At 44.1% G+C, this 27,686-nt stretch overlaps 1 protein-coding gene across 1 annotated transcript in view; it reads left to right on the top strand.

Annotated features, from left to right (window-relative positions):
- The first annotated feature begins 4,855 nt into the window (after window positions 1-4,855).
- Window positions 4,856-27,686, top strand: part of SH3BP5 (SH3 domain binding protein 5) — an 88,311-nt gene continuing 65,480 nt past the window's right edge. The window contains exons 1-2 of the mRNA XM_044293692.1: window positions 4,856-5,109; window positions 20,709-20,771. Of these exons, the coding sequence (XP_044149627.1) occupies window positions 5,032-5,109; window positions 20,709-20,771 (141 nt within the window). The 5' untranslated portion in view covers window positions 4,856-5,031. The remainder of the gene's footprint in view (window positions 5,110-20,708; window positions 20,772-27,686) is intronic.

Genomic DNA, 27,686 nt, shown 5'->3' on the forward strand with positions numbered 1-27,686 from the left:
TTCCCAGCATAAAATCATGTACCAATTAGCATATGAATTACATCCAGTCTACCAGCTGCATATAAAATCTAAGATATATTAAAAAGCTCACAAAAATGTAAAGTGGTTATTTATCAAGACCACTTCGGCTGTAATAAACAGCCACCCCGGCTACTAGTTGATGATCATGGGTCCTGTTTCAGAACCTCCATGATTGCAGAAGCTGAGGGTGCTACAGAGAACATGTAGTATTACATGCTGTCCATTTACATGAAATGTGGTGGCGTCATCACTGTTTCTGGGTGTATGGACTGTATGCAGTACGTATGATGCTCAATTTGTACTCTGAGAGATGAGCTGTGGAGTACTGTTGACGCCCATGTCATGGTGGACATGGGTTTGAGAATTTCTGTGACATTCCAAGTCACAGGCGAGCATTGTAAAAAAAATGCAGGCTTTGCTTTCCTATACAGCCAAACCAAAGGTATACCAGCCTGGTGGGTGCTAAAAGGACACTTTTTGACCCATAGTACCCTAATGACCCATTCAATCTATACCCTGGAAGCATTTCCTATTACATACATCAAACATGCACAACAAAGGTAAGCCGATTTGGGTTTTAGGTTTCCTATCATCGTATACTAGAATACACACTACTGTTCTGTATATTGGAGCAGTTCTGATACCAGTGAGGTCTATGGGTGCTGTAGAGATGAGCAAAAGTATCTTCTCCAGAGGAACAGTTTGGAAGGAAATAAAACAGAAGGACATATAGATGCACCATAACTTGACGCTCCACCTTTAGGCCTCTTGCACACGAACGGGTGCGCCCCGTGGCCGTGCGGGACGCAATGCACGAACACCCACCGTGGGGCAGCCACAGCGTATCGCGGACCCATTCACTTTAATGGTTCCGCAATCCGGCCGTTCCGCAAAAAGGTAGGACATGTTCTATCTTTTTGCGGAACGGAAGTATGGGACGAAACCCCACGGAAGCACTCCGTAGTGCTCCCGGAGGGTTCCGTTCCTTGCTTCTGTTCCGCACCATTCCGCATCTCTAGATTTGGGCACCCATTCAAGTGAATGGGTCCGCATCCGTGATGTGGAATGCACACGGAACGGTGCCCGCGTATTGCTGATCCTCAAATGCGGTCCGCCACGGGGTGCATGAGAGACATGAAAATGAATTGCTTCGTGTGTATCACCTTTTATGTACATTCATTTATATATTAGGGATGTGTTGTCAGCCATTCCCTCGTATATAGCTGCTTCTCACATTTTAGGAGATGAATCAGGTAGTAGGCCCCTGCTCTTTCATTGACTGAGTGCAGAATTTTGCTGACAGCGCCAGAAAATATTTTTTAAGGAATTATTGTGGAGAAAATTTCAAATTCCTTCCAGATCAAGCAGCGGACTACAGGCTGCTGTAAAACTGGATGGTGCTAAATCGCCGATTTTCATCATTCATGGTTAACACTTTTATAGGAAACTAAAGGCCCCTTTACACTGCTCAAATGAGCAGACCATTGTCAGGATGGAAGGGTTTTTTCCCAGCAATCGCTTGCGCGTTCAGTGGAGAAGGCTGCAGTTATTACATCCAGTGATCTCCTCCACAGTACTAATGCCATCGCTTGGGCCCATACAGAGTCATTGTTTTTCGTCCACAGAGTCCTGTAGGTAGCACGTTTTGCTGCCACGATGATTTAGGTGACCGCACAAATGATCCTATTGCCCAATGAATGCGTGTTTTACTAGTTCACTGGCTGTCTTGTCTGTCTTAATAAAGCCCTGAACTGGCGGTGGATCCGCTGGAGTTATGAAGAGGCGCCGGCCTTTAAATAACGTCGGAGTATCCGCCGCCAATTCTAAATGTTAGATAGCTTCCTAGCTGTCTTACATTAAGACCATTTTCTATGCCTAAACCAGCAGATTTGTGCAGTTTTTCCACTTTAATCCATTTTTCCTGTGACATAGCAGGGGTTAACAGCAAAAAAAAAAAACACCTCAATATTTATTACAGTGATTCAGCAGTTTACAGAAACACCCCACATGTGGTGTTAAATCTCTTCATGGGCACATGGCAGGGCGCAGAAGGAAAGGAGCGCAGTATTGTTTTTGGAAGACAGACTCAACAAGCGTTTCATAGAATTTAGAAACACTTGGCTGTGAAAATGAAAAATTACATTTTATTTCCAATAAAATTTTGCTTTAGCCTCAAATTTTTCTTTTTCACAAAGGGTAACAGAAGAAAATGCACCCCACAATGTGTTACGCCTTTTTTCCTGAATACAGCAACACCCCATATGTGGTCATAAACTGCTGTTTGGACGCGGCGATGCCAATTATGTGTAGTTTATTTTATTTTTTCATTTTTAATCAATTATAAATGAGTGGATATGGAAAAATTTATTTTATATTATTTTTTATTTTATTTAATTACATTTTATTCAATTTTTTAACATTTTTTTTTACACTTTTTTTTTAATCCAGTCCCACTTGAATCTTCAAGATCCAGTGGGTCTGATTGCTGTACAGTGCTGTGCAATATGGGTACAAAAAACTATGCTGCACCTAGAGTTCCCAAGGGCACGGTAACCTTCATGATTCCTAAATGGAAAAAGGTTTGGAACAACCAGGACTTCCTAGTGCTGGACGCCCACCAAACTAAGTAATCGGGGGAGAAGGGCCTTGATAAGAGAGGTGACCAAGCACCGAGTGGTTATGCTGGCTGATCTCCAAAGATCCTGCATGCAGATGGGAGAAACTTCCAGCAGGTCAACCATCACCACCAACCTGGGCTTCATAGCAGAGTGTCCAGAAAGAAGTCTCTCCTCAGTAAAACATACATAAAAGCCCACCTGGAGTTTGTAAAAAAGCACCTAAGGCCTCTTGCACACGACCGTATGCCCTCCAAGATATACGGTTTGTGAGTGGGCCATATGTCCTGTGTGCTCCCGTGTGCACGATCAATGCCGCTCTGGGACATATGGCCCGCTCACGGACCATATATCGCGGAGGGCATACGGTCGTGTGCATGAGGCCTAAGGCTGCTGACACAGGTTCAGGCTTTTTCATGCAGTTTTTTAAGCCAAAATCAGGTGTGGATCATAGCAGAGAAAGTATTAGGGCTGTTTCACACGAGCGAGTCCATTGCGGGAATCCCGCTCCGTGTGTGAGTGTGATCCTCCTGCTCTGGACTTGCAGGAGCGCACGGCATTATCATGATTTATATTGCTATGTGTCTCTGCTTGACCTTATTTCCACAGGATCATAGTGACATAAAGCTGTCAGTATGATTCTGTAGAAATGAGGTCAAGCAGAGGCACATAGCATTATAAATCATGATAATGCCGTGCGCTCCAGCAAGTCCAGAGCGGAGGATCACACTCTCACACGGAGCGGGATTCCCACAATGGACTCGCTCGTGTGAAACAGCCCTTAAAGGGGTTCTGCACTTTCATTTAACTGATGATCTATCCTCTGGATAGATCATCAGCTTCTGATCGGCGGGGGTCCTACACCCGGGACCCCCGCCGATCAGCTGTTTGAGAAGGCAGTGGCGCTCCAGCAGCGCCCCGGCCTTCTCACTGTTTACCGCCGGCCCACTGACATCACAACTAGTATCAACTAGCATGGGCGGGGCTAAGCTCCATTCAAGTGAACAGAGCTTAGCCGTGCCCACTCTAGTTGATACTAGTCGTGATGTCAGTGGGCCAGCGGTAAACAGTGAGAAGGCCGGGGCGCTGCTGGAGTGCCACTGCCTCAGTGTTGAGGGAAAGCAGAGATGTTCTTAACGAAAACCTGATCCCGAGTGCTCTAGACCTGAGACTTACCTTCCAACAAGACCACGACTCTAAGCACAGGTGTAGGTCATCACACCATGGCACCGCAAGAGACCCACCACAGGAGGTTATGATGATGTCATCATAACCTCCTGCACTGTTCTTCTGCTTCCTAGCCTAAAGGCATATGAGGCTGAGCAGTAGGAGCCATAGGCACCCATGGTCTTGATCCCTGAACTGGATAGATAGTTAGATATGAGATAGATAGAACAGATAGATAGATAAGGGATGGATAGTAGTGTTGACCGCGAATATTCTAATCGCAAACTTTTATCGCGAATATTAGCACTTTGAGAATTCGTGAATATCTAGAATATAGTGTTATAGCTTCGTAATCGCGAATATTCTAGATTTTTTTCATCAGCACACATGATCCCTCCCTGCTTCTTGCTTATGGGCCAATGAGAAGGCTGCAATATCTTTGACTTTAGGAGTAGTGTTGATCGCAAAATAATGACTGAAGATCACGAATTCTCGAATTCATGAATATATGCTGAATATTCGCCCAAATATTCGTGAAATATTGCAAATTCGAATACTGCCCCTGCCACTCACCACTGATAGGCCCCATGCACACAGCCGTGTTCCGTGGCCGAGAGCGGTCGGTGGTAACACGGCCTGGATTCCTGTTGAGAGCAGGATCGCACAGCGTCATTGGTTGCTATGACGCCGTGCGCTTCATGCCGCCGCTGCACTACAGTAATACACTGGTATATGTAGAGATAGATAGATTAGGGATAGATGGATAGAGGTATAGATAATAGATAGATGATAGATAGATAGATAGATAGATAGATAGATAGATATGAGATAGATGATAGATAGATATAATAGATAGATATGAGACATATATAGATAGATGATAGATACAATAGATAATAGATAAATTATAGATAGATGATAGATAGATAATAGATGTAGAAGGTGTACACAGACACTATGTGTGGTCAGGGTGCTGTGTCCAGTCCTCCCCTTTGCCGGGTCCTGTCAGTGACATGGGGGGCGGGGCTGCTCTCCTCCTCCTCCCCCTCCTCCCCGCCGCCGCCGCTGCTGCTTTCCATTCCAGGCTGCGGGCAGCTCTTGGCGGCAGTCGTGCGGCTCCTGCGGTCCGTGTCTGGGGGCTGCCAGCTGTGGATGTGACCGGGCGGACGCGGTGACTGCTCCGGTGACCCGCAGCCTCCCGCACTGACTCTCCTATGTCTGCGGCATAATGGAAACAATGGGCTTACGAGGCAAGGGACAGGAGACTGTGCAGCCCGAAGAGGAGGAGGTGGACCCCAGAATCCAGGTACTGACTGCATGGGCACTGCCATTGTGTGCCACCCTGAGACTGGCAGGCATCCATCTGCCACTGGTGTGGAATATGTCAGCACTACTAGATAATGTATAGGGCAGTGGAGGTGCCATACTGCATGTGTAGGTCAGGGTGGCATGTACTGGGTGCTTGGCACAATGTAAAGGCATTGCCCATATGACCCCTGATGACTGACTGTCTGGACAATGAGATTCCTGCAATCATTTCCATCCTGTAACTGGTGAAAAACAAGATCACCTCCTTTGTATGGGCAAATGCCCGCTGTTGTCATTGGCATTAGTCATTGGAACATGGCCTTTCTGAACTAGCCTTGTGTATGTGGCACCAGCTGGTATTGGCAGGAGACATGTAAAATTCTGAAGCCGTTCTCCTTGACCTAATGCAAGTCTCCATGATCCCTGTGCCCACAATAACACATGGCACAGATATTGTGGCACGTGGTTAGGAAACAAAGGATTGTAGGGCATTCGCTTGCCTTGGCCAAGGTGCTTTTCTCATTGCTGATAGTGATAAGTTCCTCGGCACAAGGACTATCTGACAGCGACAAATTTCCTTTATACGTCTAATTTGGTTTGTACAGTCGCAGGGTTCTTCATCAGTCGCTGACGTCCATGTCAACATTGTGGAGAAAGGCATTTGTGTTAAGTGTCTCCCCGTGTCTGGCCCTTTAATGACATCCACAAACCTAATTGGGGCCCCGGTAATTGCCTAAAGGGCGTTACCAATTAGAACACTTGACCCTGCATCAGGCTGAGTTCACATGAAGCCAAAACACGCAGATTCCTTGAGTGGCCGCAGCCTCTTCCCTAGTGGCAGCTCAGCCCCATTAAGGGTCCATTCACACGATCGCATCCGTTTCGCAATTTTGCGGAACGGGTGCAAACCCATTAATTTTCAATTGGGCCCGAATGTGCTGTCCGCATCCACATTTGCGGATCCGCACTTCCGCATCCGTGCTTCCGTTTCTGCCCAAAAATAGAACATGTCCTATTCTTGTCCGCAATTGCGGACAAGATTAGGCATTTTCAATTATGGTGCCGGCGATGTGCGGTCCGCAAATTGCGGAATGCACATTGCCAGTGTCCGTGTTTTGCGGATCCGCAATTTGCAGATCTGCAGAACACTTACGGACGTGTGAATGGACCCTAAGTCAATGGGGCTGAGCTGCAGTACCATGCACTGCCACTATACAATGTGCAGCGCTGTATAACGGCATCACTCACCAGAGCTCCGGTTAGCACTGCGGCTTGATCGACTGGGTGTCGGGACTCGGACCCCCGCTGATGTGATATTGATAACCCATACTTGAGGATAAGTCGTCATTATCTTTTCCAGGATAACCCCTTTAACTATCAAGTGGTTTTCCCCATTGAAATCAATGGAGATGATTTGCAAGTGTTTTCGCCACAGTATTTGCACGCGCAATCCACGCCAAAAAGTTCTGTGAACATATCCTTTGGCTCTATTCACATTTCAGGAAAGCTTTCAGTTTTTGTGTTCTGCTTTTAGAACAGAAAAAAAGGAATTTAACGCATCCTTTGAACTAGTACCCATTGTTTTTAATGGGTGGTGTAAAATCATCAGTTTGTATCCATTCTGGCAAGATCCGCCATTTTGCTGGAAAGGAAATTCCGCTGAGCTTTTGTATCTTGCAAAAAAAAAAAAGACACCCTACTGAGGAATGTGAGCAGAACCTAAGGGAGGGTCCACGGATTATTATTATTTTTGGTGCATTTTTTTTTTTTTCAGTAAAAATGCGTGCTCCAGATATTCGCTGAAAGTGTAAGGCCTCCTGTATTTTCTTTCCGTGTCCATTCCATTTTTTTGGAGGACCGTATACAGAACCATTCATTTCAATAGGTCCACAAAACAAACTGAAGTTTCTCCGTGTGCGTTCCGTTTCCATATGTCCGTATTTCCGTTCCACAAAAGAATAGAACATATATTATTGTCCGCACTACGGACAAGGATAGGACTGTTCTATTAGGGGTCAGCTGTTCCGTTCTGCAAGATACAGAATGCACACGGATGTCATCCATATTTTTTGCAGATCCGTTTTTTGCGGACCGCAAAATACATACAGTCGTGTGTGTGAAGCCTAAGACCTACAGCATGCTGCATTTTTGATAAGAAGCCAGAAAGACAAAAATATAATAAAAACACCTAATGAACAAAAGTGCCAATGGCACAAGGATCACTTTCCCATCGACCTTCAGCTATCATCCGAAGCTGACATTTTTACCCTGAAAAATTTGACCAAAAATGCAGCAGACTAAGGCTACTTTCACACTTGCGGCAGTGTGATCCCGTGGGCAGTTCCATCATCGGAACTGCCCACCGGATCCGCCGATTTGGATGTGACTGAATGTGACTCACAAATGCATTGCAAGAACGGATCCGTCTCTCCGCTTGTCATGTGGACAGACTGATCCGTCTTGTATTTTTTTTCACATTTTTACTAGTCTACGCATGTGAAGGACAGATCCGGGATCCGGCATGTCTTCAGTTTTCTTTCGCCGAAGATAAAACCGTAGCATGCTGCGCTTTTATCTTTTGCCTGATCAGTCAAAACGACTGAACTGAAGACATCCTGATGCATCCTGAATGGATTACTCTCCATTCAGAATGCATGGGGTTATGCCTGATCAGTTCTTTTCCGGTATAGAGCCCCTGTGACGGAACTCTATGCCGGAAAAGAAAAACGCTAGTCTGAAAGTACCCTAAGGCTACATGCACATGAACGGAAGTGCTCCGTGCAAATTGCGGTCCGCAATGCACGGGCACAGACCGTGGGGCAGCCGCATGCGGATTGCGGATCTATTCACTTGAATGGGGTCCGCAATCCGCATCCGAAGGTCCGCAGCACAAAAAAGTAGTGCATGCGCTACTTTTTTGCAGTGTGGAGGCACGGCCACAAACACCACGGAAGCACTCTGTAGTGCTTCCGTGGGGTTCCGAACCGTGCCTCTGTTCCGCATCTCCGTGATTGCGAACCCATTCAAGTGATGCGGTCCGCAATACGGCCACGGGGGAGACATGGTCGTGTGCATGTAGCCTAAAAGTGCCGGAAAAACACCAGCAAAAGCCTACATGTAAACTCGCCCTAAAAAGCCTCGGGCAGATTTGTGTGTGAAGGGGCCCTAACCGTGACTTCTGACTATATTATTACATATGTTTTGTAACTTTTGTACGTGTTTGTATTAGATTTGTCTCTTTATCGTGGAGACATTTCTTTAGCATTCCTCCTATTTCCGTCCTGGGATGCGGAGCAAGATGGATCCATCATGACCCACAATGCAAGTCAATGGGAACTGGCGTTTTCTCTGACAGAATAGAAAACGGATCCGTCCCCCATTGACTTTCACTGGAGTTCATGACAGATCCGTCTTGGCTATGTTAAAGATAATACGACCGGATCCGTTCATAACAGATGCAGATGGTTGTATTATCAGCAAAAACGCTAGTGTGAAAGTAGCCTAACGTGAAAAGATAGCCATGGATGCACTGATCTGACTCCAATACCATGCACAGTTCAGTCTTCCAAACCTAAAGGGGGGTCCAGAAGGGGATGGAATAGCGAGTAGTGCTCTGGTGCTCCTGACAGTGTCTGTTTACCAGCCGCTGGCACATGGTTCCTGATCAGTGGTCACAAGTCATACTACCAGCATCACTGCCCAGCAGTGGGAGCCATGGTGCCAGTAGTACGGCTTGTGACTGCTGAAGTCACCAGTCGGCTACAGCAGTTGATCTCCACTTTACTTCTCATTCCTGAATTGGCTTCAGCATGTTCTATCAGTAATAAAGTTATGGTTCCTGTCACTTCCGCCGCAATAAAACCATAACTGTAAAAAGACCTAGTTATCTACTTGCTGTGGGTTTTTAATTTCTTGGTCTTCTTACACATGGCAGCGTTATGGCTAGTCTGATTATCTGATAAAACCAAGATTGAACTTTTTGGCCTCAATTCTAAGCGTTTTGTGTAGAGGAAATCGGGCACTGCCCAATATCATCACTACAGTGAAGCATGGTGGTGGCAGCATTATTTTGTAGGGATGTTTTTCAGCAGCCAGGATAGAGGAACTGGTCAGGGTTGGGGGGAAAGCTGAACGGAGCAAAGTACAGAGATATTCTTAATGAAAACCGGCTCTAGAGTGCTCGGGACCTTAGACTGGGCTAATTTTCCAGCAAGACAATGACCATAAGCACACAGCCAAGACATTACAGGAGTGGCTTAGGGACAACTCTGAGAATGTCCTTGAATGGGCCAACCAGAGCCCTGACTTGACCCCAATCAAACATCTCTGGAGAGACCTAAAAAATGGCTGTCCACCAATAGTCCTCGTTCAAGCTGACAGAGCCAGAGAAGAATGGCAGAAAATCTCCAAATTCCAAGGTGTGGAAACCTTGTGGCATCATACCCAAGAAGACTGGAAGCTGTAATCGCTGCCAAAGGTGCTTCAACTAAGTCCTGAGTAAAGGGTCTGAAAACTTATGTCAATGGAAGATTTTTTTTTTCATTTTAATAAATTAGAAAGTACAGAATGATGGGAAAAACTAGAATTTTTTTCAAGGGTCTGAAAACTCTCTCCGAATGCACTGTAAGGTCAATAGTTTTATTAATCCATAATGCCCCAACTGGCCATCATGGGATGGAAACAATTTAAATGATAGAGAACTGCGTAAATCCAAAACGGACAAATGGAATCACCCCAAGCATGAATAGACAGCAGTGTAGTAGACAGCTTCCCAAATAATCATCAATAAGCATAGCACCAACCGACTGAGAAATGGTGACCAAGCCAACGCATAACACCCCAACAGGGGCAAAAAGGACACTCTTTGGTCTCTGCCGGATGAATGACACCCTATCAATATGTTTAATATACTGGGAGCTATTCCCAGTGTATACTCTAAACGTAGATACAATGTGCACTTATCTTTAAAGGGGTTTTATCCTCACTCATTATATACGTCAGATGATGAAGTTCTGGGTGCATTTTGACTCCTCCAGAGCGATTGTGATCTTTGACCTGCGCCGTATGTTTACATCCCGGCACAAGACTCACAGGGACTGTCTGTAGCATCAGGTCTCTGCCTCTCCTTCTTCTCCCAGCTTAAATGTCACAGATCCAAGCCTGCTTGAAGCCCTACTGAAATACTTCCGCCACAGCATTGTTGTCATCACGTCTACAGGACAGGGTCCAGGAGAATGAGCAGAAATCCACCTTCACAGGTATCATTGATGATGTGTCTACAGGGCAGAGCCATACAAGCCTTGTATATGTGAGGTCAACAGGACATTCTTCCCACATTCAAAAATGCATACTAATGGACTTTCAGTCGTCCATCTGGGGAGGAATGAGTTGTCTCTGGTCCTAACCTCATTCCAGGGCCTTATAGGGATATAAGGGCCTAGGTATCCAGCATATAATTATTCCTACCTTTTAAGGTCTAATCATATTGATAGGTAGTTAGGGCCCGGATTAGGGTTGTTTATGAGGTGACCTGCCCTAGTTTCCAGGCCCAGTTACTGTTCCCCTTCCCTCCTGTGTTTAGTGTGGCGTTTTTCCCCCACACTGATCGTGGCACTGACGTTCTGTATGGCTGCTCAGGGTTTCTATAACTTGCCTTGCAGCTCAGACTGTGCCACTCTGCCCATACAATCACATACAGAGCTCACTGACTGTTTAGATGCATTTTGCTAATGGATAGAGCTGACCTAGATTTACAGTTCTTGCAGTTTTTCCCATAGTGATTATTTATTGTATTAACCAATACAAAAAAAGTCTTTAGAGTAAACCTGACCATGCACATTCTCAGCTAAACCTGATGATCATCTAATGTGTATAGATACTCCTGACTCTCCACTGACGTCAGATGTCAGGGATGAGAAAAAAATCAGGCAGTTGATTTCAATTTATAGAGGTTATCTGTCCTAGCTGCTGACAAATCCAATGCTCCTAACATGTGCCCCATTAGGAAAAAAAGAAAAGAAACAAAAGCGCTCACCACAGTTCTGTCATGCCCTATCCCTGGCCGCTTCCAGTGCCTGTAGTTCAAGTAAGTGGCTTGGTCCTCTGACCACTGTGGCAAATCACAGGTCTCAGCGGTCGCATTTTCTTGAATGATACATCACAGCAGGACCTACCTGTAGCTACTTGCTGGTCCTGTTGGGATCAGAATAGGTTTGAACAGGGCATCAGCACAGGCATGGTGGGACTGCGGACAGTTAAAGGGGTTGTCCAGGTTCAGAGCTGAGCCCAGACATATACCCATTTTCACCCAGGCAGCCCCCCTGACTTGAGCATCGGAGCAGTTCATTCTTCGATGCTCTCCTTCGCCCTGCACTAAATCGCACGGGGCAAAGGCATTTTCTGGAGTTCCGGTGACGGATCAGGCTCTCCATAGGGCTGCCAGGTGAAAGCTTCCACCCAGCTGTAAGCCCGGTGACGTCACGGCTCTGATTGGTGGGCTTTAGCGCTGCCATCAGAGCCAGTGAAATCACCAAACACACTGCTGGGCGGAAGCCTCTGCCCGGCAGTGTGTTATTGTAAATAAAAGAGCCCTTGCCCTGCGCGATCCAGCGCAGGGCAAGGGAGAGGATTTTAGCATGAAATGCTCCGATGCTAACATCAGGGGGGCTGCCTGGGTGAAATTATGGTTATGTCCGGGTTCAGCTCTGAACCCGGACAAACAACCGCTTTTAAGTGTTTTAAAAAAAAAAAATGTATGGGGCACAGGTTAGGAGAATTGGGGTTGAACCCTTCCTGCTCTTGACGTGATCTTAGTTGGTTGATCACTCCTGGGCAGGGTAACTATGGTGTTGAATTATCTCCATTTGTACATAATCTGTCTGAGTGTAGATTAGTAGAGTCCAAACTCTTTAGAGATGGTTTTGTACATTTTCCAGCCCGATGAGCATCAACAACTCTTCTTCTGGGGTTTCAAAAATGTATTTTGTTTGTGCCATGATACACGTAGACGTGTGTTTTTTTTTTTTTTTTTAAATAAAATAGGTCACCAGTCACACATGATTGTCATCCCATTGATTGAAAACACCTGACTGTAATTTCCCCTTGTGCTTTAATCATCTGAAGGTTCACATACTTTTGCCACTCCCCTAGTATTGGTGACTCATTTGTTTGACTTGGTTATCTTTATCTACTTTTGGGGCTTGTGTGAAAATCTGATGTAGGTTTAGGTCACATTTATGCTGAAATATAGAAAATTCCAAAGGGTTCACAAACTTTCAAGCGCCATGATATCAGAAGACGTTACAGGTCCTCTTTAAACTTACGCTGTTTGACATGAGTCAGCAGGAAACTAGACAGGATTTTACCTAACTTGCTACCCGTTTCTACATGTGCTCTTTGGTTTTGGTGTGGGACTTTTGACTAAGACCATTACTCATATAAACAACCAGTAAATGTATATATGAGATTGTGAACTGTTTTCTTATTTAGTATCAAAGATTTTTGGGTGTAAATATATATACTGTGTATATGTGTGTGTGTATATGTATATATAATATATTTTTTGGGGGGGGAATTCCTGACTTGACTGCTGGTCTCATGACCGAAAGTTACAGCATAAGGGCTCATTCAGACCACTGCATCCGTTTTTTTGCAGTCTGCAAAACATAAATACCGGCCATGTGCATTCCACATTTTGCGGCCAGAATATGACTATCTTTTTTGTGGGGCCACGGCGTGTGCTGTCTACATCTTTTGTGGCCACATTGAAATAAATGGGTCCGCATCTGTTCTGCAAAATTGTTCGGACACAAACATACAGTCATCTGAATACGCTCTAATAGACATATTTTAGGCCTCGTGCACAGGACACTGTCCGTATCGCAGTCCTTAAGATACACATGGCTTCCGTGTGCTCTCTGCATTTTTCTCACTCCCTTCACTAGAAATGACTGTTCTTGTTGCAATATGGACAAGAACAAGACATGTTCTATAATTTGTGGAACGGACAAACCAACGATATCCATGTGCTGTCCGTTTTTGTTTTTTTGCAAATCCATAGAAATGAATATGCAAAAAATGCAGATCAGACACATGCTAAATATGGTCGTGTGCATGAGCCCTTAGGCTGTAATTTTGGGTCATGAGACCAGCGGACGGGCCAGCAATAAAAGCTGCAGTATGGAATCTAAAATACACCTACATTTTACCCATTTGAATGAGGTCTTCATTATAACGGAGAGGGAGAAAAGTTGCAGCACTATTCTTCTGGTGCCAGGTTTTATGGCCACTACGGATAATATCCCAGTGAAGTAAAAATGCAGATTTACTATGGCCTGTTATTAGGATGAGGACAATTGTCATTCTACACATCGGGTGCGTATGATAGGATCTTTATGATTAATTTTTCATTTTTTGATCTCTCATAGTTGCATGTGGTTTTTGGCTTAAATCTCTAATAAAAATTCACCTATGGTTGGCACACTTGCTCCGGATGCTTCTCTGGGCTACTTTAGGTGCATGGCATGAGACTGCTGTTGGCAGTGGGCATGTGTGTATAAAAGCACATGGACCACTGGAGCCAATGATTGGTCGCAACGGTCACAAGACCAAGCCAGAGGTGGGACCGGTACTCCTATTACATTTATAGCATATCCTAGCAGTATGCCAACAATGTCCCAGATGGGCCAAACCCTTTAATGCTTATCTTTAGGAAAATTGGAATTGTATATCGCAACGGTCACAAGACCAAGCCAGAGGTGGGACCGGTACTCCTACTACATTTATAGCATATCCTAGCAGTATGCCAACAATGTCCCAGATGGGCCAAACCCTTTAATGCTTATCTTTAGGAAAATTGGAATTGTATACTACATGAAAGCCACCGTCAATTCTCGGGTTATTTCACACATAGCGTTTTTAGGAACAACTATACTTTTTCTGCCGTGTTTCCTGGCAAAAACACACCTTGGCCAAATGTTAGGCTACTTTCACACTAGCGTTAATATCATAGGGTCTAAATGCCTGAAAAAAAAGCTTCTGTTTTTTCCCCATTCATTGTCATATGTAATAGGAGTGCCGGTCCCACCTCTGGCTTGGTCTTGTGACCGTTGCGACCAATCATTGGCTCCAGTGGTCCATGTGCTTTTATACACACATGACCACTGCCAACAGCAGTCTCATTCTGTGCACCTAAATTAGCCAAGAAAAGCAAGTCCGCCAACCATAGGTTAATTTTTATTAGAGATTTAAGCCAAAAACCACATGCAACTATAAGAGATCAGAAAATTAAAAATGAATCGTAAAGATCCTATCATACGCACCCGAGACATATTGATGGGGACAGAGCGGCAGTCCGGGGGCACATGTGAACTAGCGGCAGGATGGATCCGACAGGCTGTGCACCCGCTGGACCAGCCTGCCGGAGTCCCCTGCCGCTAATGTGAAAGTACCCTGATTCCCAAGCGAAAGGCCACTGGTTCAAATCCAGGAGCAGCAATGAAGAGGATTTCCCAAGAAAAAAGAAACGGCATCATCCAGCTCATGGACAACAGTATCTTGGCCAAGAAAATTGCCAAACGGCATCATGTGAGCACCATGATAGTTGTAGGAATACAAAATGAAGTCCATCCATCCATTCCAAAGTCAAGCGGTGGACGTCCAGACAGAATATCGGACTCAACAGGTCGGCTCATCACAAGGTCTATCAGTTCTGGCACGACAAACATGGCAGCGGAGGTGGCTCTTATGCTTCAAAATTGTGAGATCACAGACATCCATGCAAGCACCGGAATGGTGGCCCAAAAAAAGGTGAAGAAGCTTCAATTTCAATATTGTCATAAGAAATGTTGGCCGCCATTTTTTTTTCACTTCCTTTTAAAAATGTTCTATTCTTGTCCGCCAAACAGACCAGAATAGGCCATGTTCTATCTTTCTTTCAGGGGCGCAGAATTGAAATACGGTTGCGGTCAGCACACGGTGTGCTGTCCGCATGTTTTGGAGTCTCCTTGAAATGAATGGGTCCACATCCTGCAAAAAATGCTGATCGGATGTGGACCATAAATATGGTCGTGTGCATGAGGCCTAATCCAAAAAGTGGAGGGAGTGCAGCGGGGAGTGGGCAGTGCAGTTATTATTATCTACAACAGAAAACTGGCACTTCTGGTGCACGGACCTGTCTTTGCGTCTATCTCTACATATCCTTCCATATATGAAACGCAGAGAAAGTTTCAGACGTCCATTTATTCCGATTTGTATTGTTACTTTTCATTTCATTTTCGTTTGTGCTGCATCTGTATTGCAACGATTAACTTGTAATGTTTGTGTCGCGCTTAAATTCTCTGGAGTTGTTGAAAGCGTTCATGAACCATTGTGACGTAGGATTGGTTTCTTCACTGTGAGCAGACACATTTGTAGGGGGGATATATGCAGAACGACACTACAGTCTTCTCACAGAGGAAATCTTCAATTTCCTCCATGCTAAATAAGCAGATGTATGGACTAGTCATTGTGCTTTATAATCTCTCACCAGCCAATTCATTTCCTATTTTCTTAAAGCAACAGGAGGCATGTTGATGAAAAGGAAACCATTTCTGACACATTTCTGCTGACCAGTTTCCCACCACTGCATAGTTGATACATGATTTCTGGGACCCCACACCCTTCTTCTAATACATGGCCGCATAAGGACAGTTGGAATCTAATTCTATGGGAGTTAAATGTATTCATATGGGTAAGGAGGAACGGGGGGCTCAACGCTGTGTGCCTGCAATCATTGAGGGTCTGAGCACTGGATAGCTGACAAATCAGTTTAATGGTAAAACCACTTTAAGTTGATAAAATCCCAAAATGAAATGAAAAGCAACTTTTTTGGGGTACAGTCACAGAGGAATTTGCGTGGGTTTCCTCCTGGTACTCCGGTTTCCTCCCAAGACATACTGATATGGAACTTGCAGATGTAGCCAAGGTTAAATGACTCTGATGACACATGGCACAGTGTTATCTTGGTTATCTCGTGACAAAAGTCATTAAAAAGTTATCTTTTTCTTGCCATCGTTAATGCGTTACCCATCAAGTTTCGCTCGGCTGCATCTGTAGATTGTGAGCCCCACTGGGGACAGCTTGAGGGTAAGGTCTGTAAAGCGCTGTGGATTATGCCAGCGCTATATAAAATGCGTAAATTAAATAATAATAAACCTATACATGCTGATTGTGTTCCCTGGGGCGGATTGGATCTTCCAGCAAGACAATCCATGTCTAGAAATGTCTAACCTTGTTGGAAGAGCATGGCCACTCCCTTCACAGGAGTAATGCCCTCTGTGCCCCCTTCATGGGAGTAGTACCCCCTCTGTTAAAAAAAACTGTAACTACTCACCATGTCCCGTTCCTGAAGCTCACAGTCCTCTGTCCCCTGCAGACACAGGTCGCTCTGCAGCACTTTGTGGGCAGAGCTTAGGCAGATTCCCGGGCTGCAGGCTCCTCCCACACAGGCTGGCAGTGCGATCTGTGTCTGCAGTTTGAATGGTGGAGCAGGGAGAAGTCTCTCTGCTTCATCAATTAGTGCAGGAGAGACGGAGCGCGGGGAGCTGAGTGACAGGGCCGTAGCTCCAGGCACTCCACCAGCAATAAGTGCTTCCATCTGTACCGATGGAAGTGCTCATTGCTTCCGGTCTCTGGCACCCTCCCGAGAGGGGGCACCCGGTGCGGACTGCTCAAGCCCCCCCTCCCCCATCCTTAGCACGCCATTGCCTCCACTGCCCCCACACACCCTCCAGAAGCCATGGGATGCACTGCAGTCATCATGGCCCCAGATACCTGTGACAACCTACCAGTCACTCTATTGCTGTCCATGTTGCACATGACAGTTCCTCTGGATAATAACCTTTTGGTGCATACTAATAAATGGGACATATTTTACCACTTGATAAACCAAAGTCCATGTAGTAATTGTACAACCCAACATGGTGGGCAAGTCACAAATGGCTGTTCTTTTTGGCAAAAAAAAATAATATAATCAATATGGCAGATTCAAAATATAGCAAAAATCGGACACAATAGAAGTCAGAAACGAGGTGCGTCCACGTTGTAAAACCTTTTTTTATACCATGAATACGTCCAGGAACATAAATACAAGGTATCTTTTTTTCTTTTATTAGAAACGCACAGTCTATAGATACATAATTACCAAAATGCTTACATGTAATATAATATTTATTCTTATGGAGGAGAACTTGTAATTACACGTATACATATCGTCATCCCTGGTCATTGAGCAGCAAGAATAAAAACATCCTTTTTGTACATTTCGGAGAAGTGGAAAATAATGCACACGCACGGATTGGATGGGGGAGTTGGATTACTATTTTTGCATGCTATTTTTTTTTTTTATGGATACACACAACTGCTTTCTGAAAAATAAAATAAAATATGATAAATGTACACAAAGCCCCGTATTTTTTCATTAGGTGGTCTAAAGTGAAAAATACCTAATATAGCGCTCTCATTAAGAGAAACAAAATAAGAGTATGGCCTCATGCACACGACTGTTTTTGCGGCTCGGGTGCTGAACCATTCACTTCAGTGGGGCCGCAAAAGATGCGGACCGGTGCTGCCTGCACCCGTTGCTCTGTTATGTAGCCCCACCAAAAAAATATAACATGTCCTATTCTTGTCTGTTTTTGCAGACAAGAATAGGCATTTCTACAATGGGCCGCCTGTTCCGTTCAGCAAATTGCCGTAGGCACATGGGCGGCTTCTGTGTTTTGCGGATCTGCAATTTGCGAACTCTAAAAAAAAATACAAAAAAACGGAACGGTCGTGTGCATGAGGCCTATTGCAGATACCTAGTAAACGCATACAACTGCGCGCCGTCAGTGCTTATCTGTAGTGTGTAGCTCAGGTTGAAAAGTTCAGCATTCCTCCTATGCATTGCAGTGAATGTTGTGTACACAATTCCACAGGGACATTCCAGCCTTAACTTGTAGCAGTGCTTTTAATTGTAGCATGCCTGATGGCCGCATTTCTTATTCTTCCTGCATTCCAGATCCAGCTTTCCAATAGTTTGCAGAATTTCAGACTTTTCCATCCGCAGACATAGTCCTCCATCGACCATGGGTCTAGTACAGCCATCATCTGTTTTAGGATTGCATGTTCTAGCAGCAAAGTGCGCCCTGGGACATTGTCAGGATTTCTGTAATGAGATCCACATTGTCTGTTTCTACTTAACATTCCAGGACCCAAGTTGTAGGAAGAGCCTGGAAAATGCCGGAAATGTAAAGGGATTCTTCAATATTTACATGATTCCTTCTTATTTATCTAATGTAAGACCATACAGACAGAGAACCTGGACTCGGGGCTTGTGGTACCCCCTACACATCGCCATCCAGTGACACAATGTTTATTTCTTGATTTGGGGGTAGGCCGCAGCTTTCTTATCAGGTAATAGGCTGAAATTAAGAAATGTCCCCCGCCACTGCCCTGTGACACGAACTTGGTATCATTTCTAAAGTTCACATTTAGTCACCCTTACTCCTCTTGGCCAATGAATTGATACATAAGCATACACACATAATACAAAGATCTATTACATATGTTATATATGCATTGGAAAAGAAATAACTTGCCAAGAAGGAATTGTTGTAAAGGAACAAAACTTTGTGTGTGAATGTAGTGATGATATAAGGATACGTTTATTGGTGAAAACTGTACAAATGATTGGGGAGGTGTTGCCATTACACCTAGAGGCTCTGCTTTATCTGCAACTGGTACCCACAAGTTACCAGCCTTGGTGTGTGCGCAAGCATTAATGACTGCCGTGTCACCAAATTTCCTTCAGTTAAGCACCCTCATGTAACCACCTATCATCTCCTAATAGCTAGGTCAGAGCGGCCTAGCCGGCAGGCAGTTGATCGAACCGACCATCCTGCTTATCGCAGTCCATTTATGTATTTCCTCTGAAAGTCAAATTTTTTAATCAAAAGACCACGGCACTCTGTGGACACCATCCTATATACTCCCTACTATACAGACTAAGGCCGTGAACAAGGTCTAAGACTAGACCGAAACGTTGGCCAGTGACTATTTTTGGGATGGATATAAAAAAGATATGAAATTTAAATAAAACAAGCAACTACAGAGTGCCGTGGTCTTTTGATAAAAATTAGATGTATCTTTACCACTGAGCACCGCCCACCCTCTAACAAGAAGTGCCGCTCAACCCCTTTTCCTCTCCTCTGAAAGTCTGTCATCTGTGAAGAAAGTCTTTGAGTGCATTGTAGAGGCATGTCTAGCAGTCAACAATTTTTCACCCAGATGTACACTACCCAAAAGTGGCCTCTGACAGCCTTTTTATAAGGCAGTTGGGGAAGCAATTATTTTTTTTTTTTTTTTACTCCTCTGTTTATGGGAGCATTACCTGCTTGTGTCCAATGATGTATCTGTACCTGCACCGTACTGCAAACGTACGTTATTCTTTGGCCATCTTTTTCCCCCCTTTGGTCTACCCAAAACCTTACACAGAATTCCTACAAATTTCTGCACATGGGTGCTTTGTTCAAACGGGATCAAACGTTACACCTTCATTTTAGGACTGTTAATAGTCTAAAACAGGAATATACAACCTTTTCTGATGCAGAAGCCAGATTGTCTGACTGAGCCAATACCAAGGACTGCTGTAAAACCTAAAGGGGCATTACCATCTGAGACCTCTATGACATATCAAATTATATACCATAAATAACTGATACGTGGGAGTCCTGGAAATGGAAACCTTTCTCCCCCCCCCCCCGTTCACACGAGATCATGTATACATTTATGTAGTTTACTCCCATAAAACTGCAATGAAGAAGGCCACATTCCTGCATGTTCACATGCTCCTTTGCTGATCCTTTCATGAGACCCTCATTCTGCTGTATTATGGGATCCCAGAGAAGGCCACACAGTGCACCATTAGTACTTACCTGTCCCTGATCCTTCACTAGTGGCCACTGTTGTCTATCATGGAAAATGCAGCTCCAAGACCTAACCAAGCATGTCTGTGACCAGATGGTGTGGGGGCCACACAGAGTGCCATTGGGGATCGTTGGTTGTGTACCCCTAGTCTAAAAGTTATTAACATAACAGCTTTTAGACTAGGGGTACACAGCCTGCGACCACCAGGAAGCCATAGTTAAATTTAAAGGGGTTGTCTCATCATAGACAATGTCTTATAGGTGTGGGTCCCACCGCTGGGACCTGCACCTATATAGAGATCGGAGCCCCGAAAGCGAACGAGGGCGCACTGCACATGTGCAGCCGCCCTCCATTCATTTTCTATGGGGCCGGCGAAAATAGACTAGCTCTGGCTCAGTTATTTCCGTCGAGCCCATAGAAGTGAATGGGAGCAGTGGCCGGTCATGCGCGTTGTGCTCCCATTCACTTCTATGGGGAGCCACCACCTTGCGGGGCTCTGTTCCTAGCGATATGCCCCCATTGCCTATGATGAGACAACTAGTACTTCAGACCTTACTAGCCTAATATACATGACAATCCGTGTTTTCTGTAATGTATATGATTTGAGTTCTTCTATCAATTTATTTTTAATTTTAATTTTTTTTTATCCAGGGAGAATTGGAGAAGCTCAATCAGTCAACAGATGATATCAACCGGAGGGAAATTGAACTTGAGGTATGCCAAGAGCTATGTCATGGAAATGTGTCATAGAATACTTCCTTATCCGTACAGCCATATATTTCTGTTTTAGCCATTATAAAGCATGTACGGCAGAAATCTGTTGCTCTAGCCCTCAATAGTGTTCTTCTCAGCACGGCATGTCCTGTATTGTGGTGAAATAATGTTTCTGTGCAATAGTGTCAGACATATTTTATCTTCAAGCAATTCCTGAAAAATTAAAGGATTGCATAAGAGATTTACTGACTCAGTACTATGACTGAACTGTATGGAAAAATCCATCAGTGTTATCATTAATTCCTGAAGTTCACAGTAGAAAGTGAGATTGGTTGTAAATTCAGTTGTGTAAACTGTTAAGGAGAACCTGTCACCACAAAATACAGTACAACCTGTAGGAAGCATGTTATAGAACAAAAGGAGCTGAGCAGATTGATGTATAATTTTATAGGAAAAGTTTCAGTAAAACTTGTAATTGATACATTTATATCTCTGCTTTTTCTGACTTCAGTTGTACACGGGGGAGGTGTTATTAATTGATAGTATTCCCTGCGTGTATGTGTGTGTGTGTGTATGTATATATATATAATCAGTTAGGCAGTGATAACACCTCCCCCGTGTACAACTGACGTCAGAAAAAGAGAGATATAAATGTATAAATTACAAGTCTTACTGAATCCTTTCCCACAAAAACATATCAATCAGCTCAGCTCCTCCTGCTTTATAACATGCTGCCTGCAGATTGTATTCCATTTCCTGCTGACAGGTCACCTTTAACCCTTTCGCTACCAGCACCGTACATGTACAGCGAATGGCGTAACAGAAAATAAGGTCAAAATGGCCGATTTGCCCTTTTTTCATTGCTTCTCTTACGCCCAAAAATTTAATAAAATGTGATCAAAAAGTCATGCATACTCCAAAATAGTATCAATAAAAACAACAGATTATCCCGCCAAAATTGAGCCCCTAAATAGCTCAGTTGACATAAGTAGAAAAAAAAGTTATGGGGGTGATGTAATGTAAAAAAAAATGTTTTTTTAATCAAAGTTTACATTTATTTTTACACTATGTAGACACAAAAAACCTATACATATGGGGTATTGTTGTAATCGTTCTGACCCAGAGAATGAAGGGCATGGGTCAGTTTTTTTTGTTTTTGTTTTTTTTACCGCTTCCCACTACATTTTAATGGTGGCATTAAAAAGTACAACTTGTCCCGCAAAAAATAAGCCCTCATACAGCTATGTGAACGGAAATATAAAAAAAAGTTATGGCTCAAGGAAGATAGGGAATAAAAATAAAAACGCAAAAACAAACAAAACAAAAAATTCCGGTAGTGAAAAGGTTAAGGTGTCTATACACCTTCAATAGCAGTCAGCTGAACGCTAACCTGGCAGTCTGTCCCAACCCCCAGTACACATGCTGTACATGTGTTTTCAATAGGGAGCAAAAAAAGACGCTTGACAAGCTGCCACCAGACGTATCTCAGAGGAGAACAAAAGGATGAAGTGTGGAAATTCATCTTCCCTGATCCATCCCCCCTCCTACATCCAGGGAGGGTCGGTAGCTTCCCATACAGATTAGCTTGGTGAGTAGTCTTGCCAGGTTCAGGCAACAACAGACTGATGTGTATGGGGGCCTTTAGTGAAGAAGGTGGTGAGTTAAGGCTACTTTCACACTTGCGTTTGGGGTTCCGCTTGTGAGTTCCGTTTGAAGGCTCTCACAAGCAGCCCCGAACGGATCCGTACATCCCCAATGCATTCTGAATGGATGCGGATCCATTCAGAATGCATCAGTTTGGCTCCGTTCCGCCTCCATTCCAGCTTTTTGGTGTCCGCCTGGCCGTGCAAAGCCAAACGGATCCGTCCTGACTTACAATGCAAGTCAATGGGGACGGATCTGTTTGACGTTGACACAATATGGTGCAATTGCAAACTGATCTGTCCCCATTGACTTTCAATGTAAAGTCAGGAGTCCCTTTTATACCATCGGATCGGAGTTTTCTCCAATCCGATGGTATATTTTAACTTGAAGCGTCCCCATCACCATGGGAACGCCTCTGTTAGAATATACCATCGGATTTGAGTTACATCGTGAAAACTCATATCCGACAGTATATTCTAACACAGAGGCGTTTCCATAGTGATGGGGACGCTTCAAGTTAGAATATACTAAAAACTGTGTACATAACTGCCCCCTGCTGCCTGGCACCACCTGATCTCTTACAGGGGGCTGTGGTCCGCACAATTAACCCCTCAGGTGCCGCAGGAGCCAGCCCCCCCCCCCTCCCTCCCCAGTATTAAAAGCATTGATGGCCAGTGCGGCCCCCCCTCCCTCCCCAGTATTAGCATTGGTGGCGCATCGCACAGACCTGTCACTTACCAGTAGGAGGAGCGTCGGCCGGCCAAAGACAGCGCAGGTAAGTATAAGCTAAGTAACCATGGCAGCCAGGACTGCAGTAGCGTGCTGGCTGCCATGGTAACCGATCGGAGCCCCAGCGATTAAACTGGGACTCCGATCGGAAATGCCACTCCGCTGCCACCAATGATGGGGGGAGGGAGGGGACAGCCACACTGGCCACCAATGCTAATACTAGGGAGGGAGGGTTGGGCCGCACTGGCCACCAATGCTAATACTGGGGAGGGAGTGAGGGGGGTCCGCACTGGCCACCAATGCTAATACTGGGGAGGGAGGGGGGCCGCACTGGCCACCAATGCTTTTAATACTGGGGAGGGAGGGGGGTCTGGCCCCTGCTGCCTGGCAGCTCCCGATCAGGGGGCTGAGATCTGCACAATTAACCCCTCAGGTGCGGCACCTGAGGGGTTAATTGTGCGGATCACAGCCCCCTGTAAGAGATCGGGTGGTGTCAGGCAGCAGGGGGCAGTTATGTACACAGCTCTTAGTATATTCTAACTTGAAGCATCCCCATCACCATGGGAGCACCTCTGTGTTAGAATATACTGTCGGATCTGAGTTTTCACTATCTTTAAAACTCAGATCTGAAAATACTGTAATGCAGACGGATCCATTCTGAACGGATACCATCGTTTGCATTATAGGTGCGGATCCATCTGTGCAGATACCAGACGGATCCGCACCGAACTCAAGTGTGAAAGTAGCCTAAAGGGAATGTTCACGTTGATGAAGGTAAACTACAGCAAACTAAAGAATGACCAGCTGGGACCACCAGAGCAGTGTCACCAGAGCTAAACAATCCCTTTAACTCATGTCAAATATACGTTATATGTTTCAGATGCATCATGTAGTTGCCCCAATTTAATGTGTGATGATCTTATTACGGGTGCACTCAAAATTTGTACCCAGGGCCACCAACAAACTTGATGATTAAAAAATGTTTTCTACTTTGCTTTTATTATAGCACAAACCTTGTGTTAGTAGTAGCAAGGGCAGCGAAGCAATGAAAAACATGAATTTCCGAGCCAAGTTTTTATTTACTTTTATGTTGGCCGAAGAGAAATGTTCCACTGGAACTAAAATGGCTTTTCGCCGGCTGACCTAAGGATTCTGAGCGACTTGTATTTTATATCAGCTGCTGGCAACAGTAAAAAGCATCTGCTCATCTTTAAATATAGTCGGAGCCCATTTCACCATTGCTAAATGTCAGATAAAGGGATGTCTGGATCATGTCAACCACTTTTTCGATGAATGTCTGCCAGGTGATCACTTGATTGCCATATTTACTTATTCTGAAACCCCTAAGGCCCCTTGCAGACGAGCGTGTCCGGATTAGGTCCGGATGCGTCCCAGCAAACCCGCGCGAGTAGGTACGCAATTGCAGTCAGTTTTGACTGTGATTGCGTTCCGTTGTTTATTTTTTATCGCGCGGGTGCAATGTGTTTTGCACGCGCGTGATAAAAAAACTGACTGTGGTACCCAGACCCGAACTTCTTCACAAAAGTTCAGGTTTGGGTTCAAGATTGTGTAGATTGTATTATTTTCCCTTATAACATGGTTATTGTACTATGTACTATGGTTTCCCTTATAACATGGTTATTGTACTATGCATTCTGTATCCAGAATGCTATTATTTTCTCTTATGTTATAAGGGAAAATAATAATGATCGGGTCCCCATCCCGATCATCACCTAGCAACCGTGCATGAAAATCGCACCGCATCAGCACTTGCTTGCGGATGCTTGCGATTTTCACGCAACCCCATTCATTTCTATGGGGCCTGCGTTACGTGAAAAACGCATAAAGAGGAGCATGCTGCGATTTTCACACAACGCACAAGTGATGCATGAAAATCACTGCTCGTGTGCACAGCCTCATAGAATGAATGGGTCCGGATTCAGTGCGGGTGCAATGCGTTCACCTCGCGCATCGCACCCGTGCGGAAATCTCACCCGTGTGAAAGGGGCCTAACTGATAGCTGATGTCGCTGGAAAAAGCTGCAACTGGCCATTCATTTCTCCTGTAGTATTGCAATCCTGCCATTCATGTGTATGGATTGCTATGATATGTACATGGATTGACCAGGTCTGGCAGAACAACAGCTTCCCCTCCCTGTCACTTATAATGTCCTTATGCCTAAGCCTTTTAAAATGGCGGTCTTATTCATAGCCAATTTATTGAATTCTGTGTATTAATTGGTGATTTCCCAAACATTGGCTGAAAGAAAATCAAATTCCTATCTGATGCAGAATATAGACAATTTTAGCAGTGGCCTTAAATTCTCACAAGGGATGTCATGTTGGCCCAACATCAGCCTTCTCGATTAAAATTTCAGGACTTGACCTTGTACAGCTCCATGTATACACGTTGTAATCAGTGGTACACATGGGTCAGGAGACATATATTAGAAAGGTGCACTGCATTCTGGTTGCTACCTATGGGGCATGATTGTCACATTAGGTAGGGAACAGTGTAGCCCTAAACGCCATCCAGACCACTCTCCTTGCCTACTTGGACAATCTGCCCTAAATAGCGGCCCCCAGCTGGGTGATGGTCCCTAGCCTAAGTGCACAGGACCTAATCTGGGTAAAGGGGTTGTCGCCAATAAAGAACGCTATCTATCTCTCTATCTATCTCTCTCTCTATCTATCTCTCTCTCTATCTATCTATCTCTATCTATCTATCTCTCTCTATCTATCTCTCTCTATCTATCTCTCTCTATCTATCTCTCTCTATCTATCTCTATCTATATATCTCTCTCTATCTATCTCTATCTATATATCTATCTATCTCTATCTCTATCTCTATATATCTATCTATCTCTATCTCTATATATCTATATCTATCTATCTATCTATCTATCTCTATCTCTCTATATATATCTATCTATCTCTATCTCTATATATATCTATCTATCTCTATCTCTCTCTATATATATATATATATATATCTATCTATCTATCTCTATCTCTATATATCTATCTATCTCTATATATCTATATATCTATCTCTATCTCTATATATCTATCTATCTATCTCTATCTCTATATATCTATCTATCTCTATATATCTATATATCTATCTCTATCTCTATATATATCTATATCTATCTATCTATCTCTATCTCTATATATATATCTATCTATCTATCTCTATCTCTCTATATATCTATCTATCTATCTATCTATCTCTATATATATATATATATATATATATATCTATCTATCTATCTCTATCTCTCTCATATACAGACGTGGACAAAATTGTTGGTACCCTTTGGTCAATGAAAGAAAAAGTCACAATGGTCACAGAAATAACTTTAATCTGACAAAAGTAATAATAAATTAAAATTCTATACATGTTAACCAATGAAAGTCAGACATTGTTTTTCAACCATGCTTCAACAGAATTATGTAAAAAAATAAACTCATGAAACAGGCATGGACAAAAATGATGGTACCCCTAGAAAACACAGAACATAATGTGACCAAAGGGACATGTTAATTCAAGGTGTGTCCACTAATTAGCATCACAGGTGTCTACAACCTTGTAATCAGCCATTGGGCCTATATATATGGCTCCAGGTAATCACTGTGTTGTTTGGTGATATGGTGTGTACCACACTCGACATGGACCAGAGGAAGCAAAGGAAAGAGCTGTCTCAAGAGATCAGAAAGAAAATTATAGACAAGCATGTTAAAGGTAAAGGCTATAAGACCATCTCCAAGCAACTAGATGTTCCTGTGAGTACAGTTGCACATATTATTCATAAGTTTAAGATCCATGGGACTGTAGCCAACCTCCCTGGACGTGGCCGCAGGAGGAAAATTGATGACAAATCTAAGAGACGGATAATCCGAATGGTAACAAAAGAGCCTAGAAAGACTTCTAAAGAGATTCAAGGTGAACTTCATGCTCAAGGAACATCAGTGTCAGATCGCACCATCCGTCGTTGTTTGAGCCAAAGTGGACTACATGGGAGACGACCAAGGAGGACACCATTGTTGAAAACGAATCATAAAAAAGCAAGACTGGAATATGCCAAACTACATGTTGACAAGCCACAAAGCTTCTGGGAGAATGTCCTGTGGACAGATGAGACAAAAATCGAAGTTTTTGCCAAGGCACATCAGCTGTATGTTCACAGACGAAAAAATGAAGCATATCAAGAAAAGAACACTGTCCCTACTGTGAAACATGGAGGAGGCTCTGTTATGTTCTGGGGCTGCTTTGCTGCGTCTGGCACAGGGTGTCTTGAATCTGTGCAGGGTACAATGAAATCTCAAGACTATCAAGGAATTCTAGAGAGAAATGTACTAGCCAGTGTCAGAAAGCTTGGTCTCAGTCGCAGGTCATGGGTCTTGCAACAGGACAATGACCCAAAACACACCGCTAAAAACACCCAAGAATGGCTAAGAGGAAAAAATTGGACTATTCTAAAGTGGCCTTCTATGAGCCCTGACCTCAATCCTATTGAGCATCTTTGGAAGGAGCTGAAAC

Source organism: Bufo gargarizans, chromosome 5 (assembly GCF_014858855.1).
Source record: "Bufo gargarizans isolate SCDJY-AF-19 chromosome 5, ASM1485885v1, whole genome shotgun sequence".
NCBI lineage: Eukaryota > Metazoa > Chordata > Amphibia > Anura > Bufonidae > Bufo > Bufo gargarizans.